The 12,324-nt window shown below is 37.4% G+C and overlaps 1 protein-coding gene across 4 annotated transcripts in view; it reads left to right on the forward strand.

Annotated features, from left to right (window-relative positions):
- EEA1 (early endosome antigen 1) overlaps window positions 1–12,324 on the forward strand; it is a 66,439-nt gene that overhangs the window by 17,796 nt on the left and 36,319 nt on the right. For 3 of the 4 annotated variants that reach the window (XM_083860039.1, XM_083860042.1, XM_083860041.1), the window contains 7 exons: window positions 3,250–3,377; window positions 7,148–7,202; window positions 7,330–7,395; window positions 8,235–8,274; window positions 9,086–9,193; window positions 9,280–9,401; window positions 10,851–11,006. In XM_083860039.1, coding sequence (XP_083716165.1) covers window positions 3,250–3,377; window positions 7,148–7,202; window positions 7,330–7,395; window positions 8,235–8,274; window positions 9,086–9,193; window positions 9,280–9,401; window positions 10,851–11,006 — 675 coding nt within the window. The remainder of the gene's footprint in view (window positions 1–3,249; window positions 3,378–7,147; window positions 7,203–7,329; window positions 7,396–8,234; window positions 8,275–9,085; window positions 9,194–9,279; window positions 9,402–10,850; window positions 11,007–12,324) is intronic. The other variant, XM_083860040.1, reaches the window with a different exon arrangement.

Here is a 12,324-nt window from a genome sequence, read left to right on the forward strand (position 1 = left end):
GTCTTTAGCATAGAATACGCTTTTGAACATATTTACAAAGTTCATTGCAAGATGATACTGAGAGATATTTTTTATTTGGCTGTATTTAATTTAGTGGGTTTTTTTAGAGATAAAATTAGTGATCAAACAACCCAATTTCCCAAACAAGATTGTCACAGGGGCTGATAGTTACAGATTCAGGAAACTTACATACTTCTGCCTGTTACTGCCTGCTGCCAGGAAGATCCTGATGATTCTGATTTTCCTACTCTGAAGAGAACTGAATTAGTGCAGCTGACAACAGGGTCAACATTGGATATTATCAGTCTGTGAGGTGCAGCTGGTTCCTGGGTCCGTGCAGTTTGAGGCTTTGATGTATGAGTGGTAGTTGCCTGCATCTGTAGGAGCTGGTGTTCCTGCCCACCTCTGTGCAGGAAAGATGACATTTCCCATGACAAGGGCACCTTGTTGCTGAAGGGTGGTGGCTCACTCTGTTACAGCCGGTATGTCAGACCTCTAGCAAAATCTGCATTATATTAAAGGTGAATGTGAGAACTGACTCCCTCATTGCCAGGTCCCCCAAAACTGAGGCCAGCCATGATCATGACAGTGCTGGTGGAGAGCCTGGGACTGGTGAGTGATGCACTCTTTATTCCTGCTTGTGTGAGAGGAAGGCAATTTCCAACAAGAAGAGGAGGAGGTTTTGTCCGTGTTTGCCCGCTCTGCCAATGGCAGTATGCCTGCCTCCCCAGAGCAGGCTCACAACTGCAGCACATTCCCTTTGCTCAGCAGCTCTGCTCTGCCTCTGGCCCCTTGTCCTTGTGGACCTTGCCTTCAAATCTGCCTGCCTGCCTGGGAAATCTTGGCTGGCTTTGTCCAATAACTGAAATGAATGATTGCTGTCCCCCTGGGCAAATTGCACATGTAATCTATTCTTTCCTCTTCTCGAGGGCTCTAATTTGCACCGAGTAAACCTCAAGCACAATAAAACCATAAAAAAGAAAAGAAAAACCAACCCCAAAAACTCCACCAAAAAACAAAAAAAACCCCAAAAAACCCCAAAAAACCCAAAACAAAAAAACCACCCCCCCAAAAAAAAACTCCACCAAACAAAAACCCAAACAAAAACAAAACAAGCAAAGAAACAGATTTTGCTGTTTAAATGAAAAGAGATAAAGGGCAAAAGGAAGGAGAGGCCAGAGGAATTTTCTACACTCATTCTTTCTAGATGTGCTTACTGGAACTATGAAGAACATCTGCTTTTCTCTATGAACAGCAGATATTCCCATCACTGGGAGAGTAAACGCCACACTGAGAACTGCTTAGTAGAGTTTCATTCCAAAAGGATGCTGTTGCACTGTCATTGTATGAAGCTTTCTGTATAAAGCTTGGTAGGGAAAAAACCCAATCCCGTATTTTGTGACCCTCTATAACCATGCCATTGTCAACCCCATTGCCATTTGCTGTCTGCCAGGAAACTGCCTCTGGTTCTTGCACTCAGAGTGACTGTCACTGACATTCTATGCTAATTGTATCAGATAAACATTTCTGGGAACCTAGTAGCTGAACAAATTTTCTGTACGTATACTTATATATTAGTTAGCTTGATTAACTCTGGAGTGAAAGTTTGCTGATCAGCTCTGCAAATAAATAAATGGTTGTTAAGGTTAAATGCTTGTTTCCTGCTTAGGAAAGAGTACACTGTTTTGTTTGGTTGTGTTGTGGCAAAACTAGTTTTCCATATGATACGTGGTGGACTTGACAAGCCACTGTATTAGTAATTAATTTAACACTAAATAAATAAATAATAGAAGTTATGAAGGCTCTGTTTAGAGCTTTGGCTACATTTGAGTAGCTGGACGTGGTAGTTTTCCTGGGTTAAAAGTATGTAAATATTGTTGAATTCTTAGTGACTTGTGGAACAAAATACTGGGAATGCCAAGTAAATATGTGAGCGCTATTTGTGGTTATCAACATACACATTCAAGATGTTCAATTTGTGCTAATATTTAAAGTGTTGTGGCTTGTCTGTTAACATCCAAATGCAAAGTTAAGAGCTGAAAAGTGTCAAAACTCTTCATGTGTCCTTTATAAATCATATGTGAACCTGTGCTAGGTAAAGTGTGATAATCCCATTTAGAGGAGTGCTCTCATCTTGCATACTGGTGAGCCTTGGTTTAATGTTAGAGTACACTACAGTTTGTAGAGGCATAAAAAACTTACGGTTAACATATGCATATTTGAAATTAATTAAAGGAACAGGGGGCCTTAAAAATTAAGGACAGGCATCCCACTTACATGAGGTCTTTTTTGCACTGCCTGGAATTACAGGGAATCTTTAATGTGAGACCAGTTTTTTAGCTCTTACTCTGGAATATCTCAGTGTTGCTGCTGTGTTGCATTATGGGCTGAAGTGTAGATGGGAATTGAGCTCAGAATTGGCATGATAACCACAGGTGAGGAGCCAGTGTAAAGTCCAGCAGTCTGGACTTTATTACACAAGATGTAATAAACTGTGAAAAATTAGGTGGGTAGTACTTCTGGTAAGTGGCAACTTGGACATTTCACAAATGGTTAGAGATACATAAAGAGGAAAATAACACTTACTTGTTTTCATTTTTGGGCTAATGGATAGAATGAGGGCATTGATCTGCTAAATTTCCACTCTGGTAAGCTTGTGGCATACATGCTGGATAGAAAATGGATTATTTCTGAATCTTAAGGCTGTACAGATCTGATTTTCTTGATGTGGTATTTGTCTGAATGGCTTTACCAATTAATTATATGAAAGACAAAAAGTGATTCTTGCTTGTCTGGCCCATATTAAAATCAGTATTTTCAATATGGAGATAATTGGTTTATGAATAACTGTACTTTAGAGTGAGTCTTTGTATCACTTTTTTAAAGACCAAACTCAAGATGCTACCTTCTATTTGGAATAAGAATGTGATTTTATGAAAAGTTGTATGGAAAATTGTTTGGTTTTTTTGGGGGGCGGGGTGGGGATTGCAGAACAGTCCTTTTTATTTTGCTAAATAAAATTTTGTTGCTAATATGTAATGGTGTTGGGGAAAAAACCTCACTGAATAGTGGAATATGCCTTTTGCAGGCATTTTTTAATGTTTTAATTGCAAAATTAGAGCATGAAAGGATTAGTATGAATTTTCAAAATTGCATTTACAATGTGCAAACAAAATTTACAGTTCTGTATAAAAATAAGATGAAAAAGGAATGTGGCTCATATTTTTTTGTTTTTCCTTTTTGTAATAGGGCTTTATTTGTCCTCTCTGTATGAAGTCTCATGGATCAGCGGACGAGCTGTTCAAGCACTATGAAGCAGTTCACAATTCTGGCATTGATGCAACTCATGGAGGGGAAGGTCATCTGTCACCAGAAAGGTGAAACTGTACTCATTTGTGCATGTACTTTTGTGCCGGTGTTGAGCTGCTTCTAGTTACACTGAAGTTTTATTAATTTGAACTTATGCAGTCAAGTATTTAAACGTTCATGTCCCATTTCCAACTAGAACTAAAAGGCAGCTTGTAACTTGTCTGATACTGATCTGACGGTAAGTGAAAATCAGATACATGTGTTTATGATATTAAGCCACCTGTTTCTGATTCAGCAGACAATGCAGTTTTACAGATCAGAATGATTTTTACAAGTGTGGCAGAAAAAATAGAGGTTTTTCCTTATTTCTGACATAGAGCTGAAATATCATCATCTGAGAGTGGAGAGGACAATCCTAAAGACATAAGAAATCCAATTTTGTCCCTAGTTAATTAGGGTATTTACTGGGTAGTTACAATATCAGTATTTGCCTAAATAACTTCTCTTTTTACCTAGTTATTTGTAAATCTGGGAAATTTCTGTGTGTGGTAGTAATTCTCCCGTGTTTCAGAAACTCCATGCTGATCTTCAGAAATCTTAGCTAGTTTATTTAAATTTTTTTTTTTTTTGTCAAAACTGTATTGTTAAATACAGTTATTTTTCCCTAGGAAGAATGTCAAGTAGTTTTATTTTTGACAGCAGCGGTATGTAGCAGGAACTGATAATGTGAAACTTTCTCTAGAAATGTTTAACTGAGTAGTCTGAGTTGGTTTGGGAAGGTTTTTCTTGGGGGTAAAATTTCCATAGGTTTCCCCTTGCTTCCTGCTATTTTTTTGCTGTTCAGTGCTTGTTTTGCACTGTTGTAAATAGCAGTCCCTGGTGCTGTTTTGTCACACTCCCCCAGACTCCCCTGGTTTGTACTCAGGAGAGTCAGAATGAGCAGCACAGAGGTACACAGCACATGACCCTGTGGCTTCTGCTGATCCTGGGAAGTAAACAGTTCGAATGTTTTGTCACAAGCAGAAATGCAACCCAAAATGCTAAATAAATACATAGAAAGAAATACATATATTTACGTAACTAACTCAAGAGAGTCTTTGGTGAGAAAAGAGTGTGGAAGACAACATGTTTCAGTTACCTGATGCAGATCTGTATCTCCCCAGTACTGAGCAAAGCTGGCAAGCTAGTAGGAGCCAGCATTAGCAGAGGTCTTGGATGACTCCTTCCTTGTGGATAGCTACCTTCTCTCTCAGCTGCTGCCTCAAAAGAAATCAAAACTGGGGCTTTATACAGGGTAAAGTGATAGAGTACTTGTGAAGTCATATTGGGCTTCTGATTTGCACATTTATTGAAGAATGAATGTTTCTCCTTTTTATGTCTGATTTAAGTCTTTTTGGAGTAATTCAATTTAGACCCGAAGTGATACTTTTAAAGGATAATAGCATTCACATGGAAGAATTATTGGTCTTAACTATATTGCTTATATAGTTTATGAAATACTTATTTGCATGCCTGCAAATTTCCAAAGTCAGCCAGATGTTGACTGGTGAAATTTGGTTATTTTTTCCCTGTCTCTTGACAGTTTAAGGACAAGTAGTTTTGTTTTCTCTCATGTAATTGAAAAAGTGGACAAGGTCAGGGATGGTGTAAAGGGAGTCTGGTGAGAGCCATTGTGTAACACATGGGCTATATTTTCCTATTAGTATGGCATTCTTTAATGCTAATAATTTCTGTGCTTGCTTGAAAAAACTCATTCAACATAAATACGTTTTTCCAAGCTTTGGAATTTCATATTAAAGAAATATTGCAGCCTGCAGCAGGCAACCACTCCATTTGCTCTCCATGTGTGAAGCTTATGTGTAATTCTTAGGACCAAGATTGTGAGGTGAAATTCCATATTTAGTCAGTATGAAAAGTTAAGTACTGGGAATTACACAGTTTCCTCTTCCTCCCACTCCCCAGTAAACTATGATGAATAAGTTCCAAGCATAAATCATGTAACTCTCCCCGGAGTGACTCAGCAAGGCCATTAGTACTCAGTACTAGGGTGGAGGCACTGGCATTACAAGTGCGAAAGCGAGTGGACCATAATGAAAAGGCACTAAGGATTTTCCAGATGGTAGGCTCAGACGTGCTGAGAGGAGGAAGGGATTGTCACAGCACTAGCAGAAAAGGAGATGGGGTGAGGATTAGGATGACAGGAAGAAAAGCAAAGTTACAGTGCCTGTAGTAATCCCTTACACTAATTCCCTGCCCGTGCATTTTCCACTGGTTAAACTAAATTCAAGTTTCATTGTAAAATGGTCAAGCAAAATTTTGTCAGGGATATCAAGGCAACTACTGTGGAAGACTCCTTACATTACAACTCCTTCCTTTCTCCTCCCTTCCGCCTTCCCCTGTACTACAAACTAGCTTTATACAACTCAAACCCTTCAATCTACTGTGAAGACTGGAGCATCTTAAATACTTTGGTATTGCAGGTCTGTTATATGTTCAGCCCAACTTTAATACAGTTATCTGTTCCACTTACTTTTTATTTATAATCTTAGATCTGAATCTTAGCTCATTTACTTGTACTGATGAGAAAGTGGCTCCCTCTTCTCCAGCCACAACCAATGTACAGGTTTTGAAATGCAGCTACACCTGCCTCAATAAAGTTGTATTTGCAAACCTCTAGTAAATGTAGCACACAGGCAGAATAATGTGTACATTACAAAATTTTCCTCTGAAAAATGTAAATCTCCCAATATCCCATGTTTGTTTTGTCATTAAAATTGGTCCACCTTGGAGTTCTTGCTCCACTGGTTCAAATGCATGTTTCACTTGCTGCTCGATGACCCTGACCTGATGTTAATGTGCTGATGTAGATTGAATCTATTCCTCACCAGTTTAGCTAAGGAATAACTTGCTTTGGTGATTTCTTTTCTCCTAAGTATGAGATAATTTGAAAGAACATCTGTGGAGGAGGGGATAATGCACACCAGCAGCCATAAAAACTGTATGGTATAAAACTGAGAGGATTTGTTTGCACTGGTATCCTCACATATATATTCTGTGTAGCCCTTAGTGTTGCCACTGTACAAACAATAAGAAAGAGTATTTTTGCATTATTTTAATGACCCTTGTATTCTTGATTTGGAGTGGCTGTATCTCAGTACTGCAACATTATCCTTGTGCAAATAGCTGTACAACTCTGTAAGGAGACCTGTGATTTTGAAGGATGCTGTGTGAATCAATTACTAACAGTTATAGCCTTGGATCTTGTGTTCTTGTGTGGCTGGAGGCTTGAGCATGAAATCTGAGAATTTAAAATTCTAAGGCTTTAAATATTCAGACCATTAAGTGAATATGTCTGTGGAGCATACCGAATTGCTGTGTGGCTGAAAAATTATGTAACTGCATATTTCAGGAGTCACTTAGCAGTGTTCCTTTACATGATATGGGAAGTGAAGAAGAAACCTGTCCTTTTTTTCCAAAGGCATGCAAACCAGTTAAATGTTCCAGTGCATAGCTTTGTCATTCTGAACTCATATGGTTGAGCTGATGCACTGATTTAGATTTGAATTCTGTTTTCATGAGACTTTTTATCTATTTCTTTACTTATCCATTTAATGTGTTTAGCATTTTTCAAATGATGTGCAAAGTGATATTAATTTGGTTTGTTCCAAGTTTAAAAACATCTAAAAATAAATATTTATAATTATGTAAGTTATATTTATGTAGTACATGGCTATCAGTTCAGTTACTTAACACAACTGTATGTAACAACTTGTATGTAATTGACAAAATATAACCACTGTGTATTCATTTTCTCCACTCTGTGGATATATTTATTCAGAGATGAAGTATCACTGCTCCGACAAGAAGTCCAAGATTTGCAAGCTTCACTGAAGGTTGGAAATGTATTTTACTTGCACTTGGTTCTTTGTTTCAAATTGAAGTGTTGCACTGTCTTAAGCAACCAGATTTACAGTCTCTCTCCCCATCTCCTTTTTTTTTTTTTATCATTTTCCCCCTCAGGAGGAGAGATGGTATTCAGAAGAGCTGAAGAAAGAACTAGAGAAATTGCAGGGGCAGCGGCAGCAAGTAATTGCTTTAAAATACTTGAAGCAGGTTTATCGTCAGCATTGACATTGAAGATTAAAACCTTTTTTGTAAGGCACGTGGCCTGATTTAGTTAGTTCTGTAATTTAAATATTGACATGTTCTTGAAAACAAAGCTAGTTATCTCTCCACAATGTACCTGTATGTATAAATGTAAAGAACAAAGTCAGAGTAGATAACGATTCTTCCATACTACTCACTACAAGTTCAGTTCAGACTTTCCCTTCCGTTGAGCTTATTCAGAACTCAGTTTATTAAAGAAAGTAAATTGAATGTAGTGTTTCATCTTTTATGAGAAAAGGCTATGGAGTCTTTCTTGTAAGAGCTTTTGGAAAACAGCAGTGGTATTTCATAGGTATCCAGCTGAGCTCGAAAAATAATGCAAGGCAAATTGTGGTGTGTTGTGCCCTAAAGGAAGCTCTTGCTTTTTTTATTACTATGAGCTGCTTAGATGCAGGATAGTTACAAACCTCAGAAATTGCTTTCTGACAAAACTCTCTCTCAGGATGTACTTCTTGATGTCTGTAACCTCTGTTTTTAGGACAGATTTCTATATTGAGGAAAGGGAGGGGGAGGGGATTCTTACTGGAGCCTTATGAGTGGAAACCTTAATAGTGTAGTGATACATGAAATGAAAAGTCATCTTGGCCTTTTCCAGTCTTCCAAATATAACTGTTTGAATTCAGGTATTTTTATACTGCTGTGCAGTATTTGAGCACAGAAGTTCTTATTTCCATGTCTTTTCCAAAAAATGGATGAACTTTGGAAGTAGTAGTTTTTATTCCTACTGTCTAATGGTGCATTTATTCTGTTTTCTTAAGGATTCTAAATCTGATGGATTGACAACAGCTACGTCTACAGGTGGCTAACATTTTATTATATTAATTTCTTCACTGCTTTGGAATTTATTTTGGTTTAGCTTTTAGGTAAATTAGCACTTTTGGTAAATTAAGAGCTAGAAAGCTGGAAAGTCACAATTACTGGCGAAAAAAGTTGATTTTAAGATCTGTTAAGGGCTATTTATGTTAAGCAATAGTCTGGGGAAATGTTCCAGGGGCTTAGGGTTTGACATTTTTAGAAGCAAAACAGGAGTTCTTCTGAATGTGAAAGCAATTCTTATGAGACATTTTGAACGCTTTTGATCATTTCATATATTCAAGCAGTCAGATATATACTCTAGCACTATACTATATAAACTATAGCATTTTTCAGTGATAGTTTTATGTAGTGTTTTTCTGTGCTTGTTACTAGCAAAGGAAACAGTGAACTTTCTTTTGTTTTGAAGACTCACAATTTTTGCTCTGTTTTTCTCCATGAGGCACTCATAGAATAAAATTTTCCGTATTTGTACATAAAGTATCTGACTGGTATTGATTCAAGGTTTTAATTACAGTTCAGGGCTTGGAATTCAACATCATATTGCAGTGATCTGAAGGGCTATTTGTGACCAATGAAAACCAATATGAACTTAATCCTGCAGAGTACTCAACTAGTGACAGTGACATCATGCTTGCAGATATTTAATTTCAGTAAAGTTGTTCCCTTTGCTAAGATGATTGGATGTTTAGGGATTTTGGATCACATATTCACCTGTTATGGTTAGTTATGGGCATGAGGAACTGTATTGTCCTAATTCTTCTAGAAAATAATACTGTTCTTTTTATGGAAATAGAATCATTAGAACGGCAACTAGAAGAGATCCAAGTAGAAAATTTTAACATTAAGCAAATGAAAGATTTATTTGAGCAAAAAGCAGCACAACTGGCCACTGAAATTGTGGGTAAGTGTATTAGCATGAGATCTGTTTCTCTTCTCTACTTGTGCAATTTGTGAAAGGGATCATTTATTCAACTTCTTTCTTATTAGATCTTAAATCAAAGTATGATGAGGAAATCAGCCTTCGGGAAGGTGCAGAACAGAAAGTGGTGAACCTGAGACAAGAACTGCAGAAAGAGAGAAGTACAGTAGAAGACTTAAAGACAGAGCTGGTATTCACATCACATTAATGTTTTTGTTGTTTTCAGGTCAAGGGAGGGGTTTATTTAAGTGCTTGAAAACACAGTTTTAAAGCAGTCAAACTCTGTTGAACTTGAAGATGTCTGCTTGTGAGCTGAAAAAGTTCAGAGTACCATTGTTTTGGATCTGCATTTTCAGTGTTTTTCCAGGGAGAAATTATGTGTTGTTTCTGATATACATTAAAATTCATCCTGCATTATGTTATAGTCTTCTTGTTTCATGCTTTACCCTTAAGCACTTCTGCAGTGCATTATGCATATAGATTTGCTGCAAAGACCTGAACTTGGAGCATGCCTTTGCTGACTTCCACAGCTATCTTTAGGTCACTCTTTTTCCATGAGGTGTTATGCTCTGACTGCCCTTGGGCAGCTGGATTTTTAAGAAATGCTCAGAAAGGTATTTTGTGATATAGTGGCTGAAAAAGTGGCAGCTGTCATCATCATGGCTATGTTAATCTCGTCCCTCTTGTGTTTGGCTGATGATACCAATGTGTGTATATTCCAGGACTTTGGCTCCTGATGACTTTTATATTCAGCCATGGCTCCAGGGAGCAATCCCAGTCACTCAGCAAGCTGGGCCACTACTAAAGCAGTAGTGCAAGGAATTTACTAGTTTCTCCCATTCATTTACTGCTTAGACTCTGGAGGAAAGCAGGACTTGTTTATCCTCCTTCTTCCCTGTAGCTGACTGCTCTCAAAGGCCTATTGGCCTTGTCCTGGTGTTTAACCTATCCATTCCTCCCTGTTCAGTTGTTTCTTGTCTTCCCTTTTCCCTATCTTTTTTTCTCTTCCTTTTCTCTTCTAAAGATGCCAGCTGTCCTTTTCACTGCTTTCTTTAGTGCTTCTGGTTGCTGTCTCTCTCCTTTTCCTACACACTGTTTCATGCAGGGATACTGTTTCATGTTAAGGTGCTTGAGATGCAATTACCAGCAGATTTTACCTGTGGGTTTGGTTTGAGCCGTATCTGATAGTATCTTCAAGATAGGCTGCTGTCAGCTGCCCTTTTGTTTAGTTTGTGGTGAAATTTTTCTGAAATAATTGTTGAAGATGGGGGCAGTATCCTGTATCTAGCCATCTACCTACATAAAAGTTACAAAAATTAAATCTTTGAGACAGTTTTCCATTTGTTAAATTTGGTTTAAATCAATCAGCAAGTTCAAAATTTAGCAGACAAAAACTAAAAACTAGCCCTTAAATCCTGTTTTATTTGGGAACTATAAGCACTTCTCTGTGGTGTTGGGAGGTTTTCGGAGAGGTTTTTTTCTCTCTCTATCTCTTTTTTTTTTTTTTTCTTAGCCTAGCTGTATTACTGAATATGTAATCTTGTCTATAAATTGATGATTTGATAGATTTTTAGAAATGAGATTGACACTGTAAGCATGTCTGCCAATGTGATGTTGCTTACTGTTCACAACTTTTCAGCTACAAAGGCCTGGGGTGGAAGATGTGGCTGTCCTGAAAAAAGAACTGGTCCAAGTTCAAACACTGATGGATAAAATGACCCTGGAACGTGAAAGAGAATCCGAAAAGCTGAAAGATGAGTGCAAGCACTTGCAGGCAGAGCAGGCTAACTCTGAGGTAATAATCATACATAAAGATGTGTGTTCTAGCTTTGCTGTGATTATCATATGAAAATGTAAAATAATAATTAATCATAATGAAAAAGCATGTTTTTTAGTTGAATCTTCTCAGTTCTCCAAAAGTTTTGGTTATTCTACTTTTCTATCAGTTACAACTTCCGCTTTCATACAAGCAGAGAAAAAGGGATGCAGTATCTCAGATTTGGATTTTTAAGAAGATCTTTACTCCTCAAACTGTCTCAAACAGCTCGTGGCTAAACCACAATTTTGATTAGTGTTGCTCATAAGAAAGTAAGAACTGGAAGTCCTTCATTGACACATTGGCTGCAGTGCTTGACATAAATGTTTGGCCATATTTCATCTCAGCTTTGCTCTTCAAGACCACATCAAGGACTGAAAGTTTGAAGTGGTTTTTACACCATCCTTGGCTGTTTTTACAGGCTGGCTGAGGATACATGTATTGATTTTGGTCAATATCTTTAAAATAAGGTAAATGCCCAGTATGGGTGAGAATAACAAAAAACGTATTAGCCCTATATGAACATCTTCAAATACTGCAGGAGAGGGATGTGAACAACAGTATAGTCTACAATTGTCACCTAAATCTGTTGGATGTTTATACCTTTTTTCAGAGCTGGCATCTACATCTTTCAGATGAATATTCATATTGAGTGGCTCCTTTCATCTTTAGTTTTTCACTATAGTGGCTCCTGCATAGTAAATGTGTTATGGAAACAGCTGCACTGCTTTGGAGCTAAGCATTGCTATGAATCTTTGTTTATTGGGATTTGTTTCAGTATCTGATAAATCTTCATTAAATGCAGCACGTAGGCTTGATTGTTAACTTGAGTGCCCCAAGAAATAAAATTAGTAGCCAAAATTGAGGGTAAATTTAATAAACCCAGGACTAGTGTTTTTTTGTTTGGGTTTTTTGTTTTTTTTTTCCCTCCCACTAAGCAAAGGCATTAGAAACACTGGAATATTTATAAAACAAATTTGAGGAAGTGTGCCTACTACAGCTTTTGCAACTGCTTCTTTCCATCTTTCATCCATCCACTTTATTTTTCTGCTTTCTAATAGACTTAAATATGAAATAATTTTTTTGGAAAGCATATAATTTTTATAGCAAATTTCTGTCATACCAAAACAATTTCAAGATGTTATTAAACAAAAGCATTTCTGTTTTCTTAATGGTTCGTTAGTCATGCAGACACATCAGCAAGAAAATATCAGGACTGAATATTTACCCTGGATGTATTTCCCTTTTAAGAAAGAAATGTGGGTTGGTCTTACTGAATTGTGAATAAGAGATGGAC

Source organism: Zosterops lateralis (genome assembly GCF_965231275.1).
Source record: "Zosterops lateralis genome assembly, chromosome: 4".
NCBI lineage: Eukaryota > Metazoa > Chordata > Aves > Passeriformes > Zosteropidae > Zosterops > Zosterops lateralis.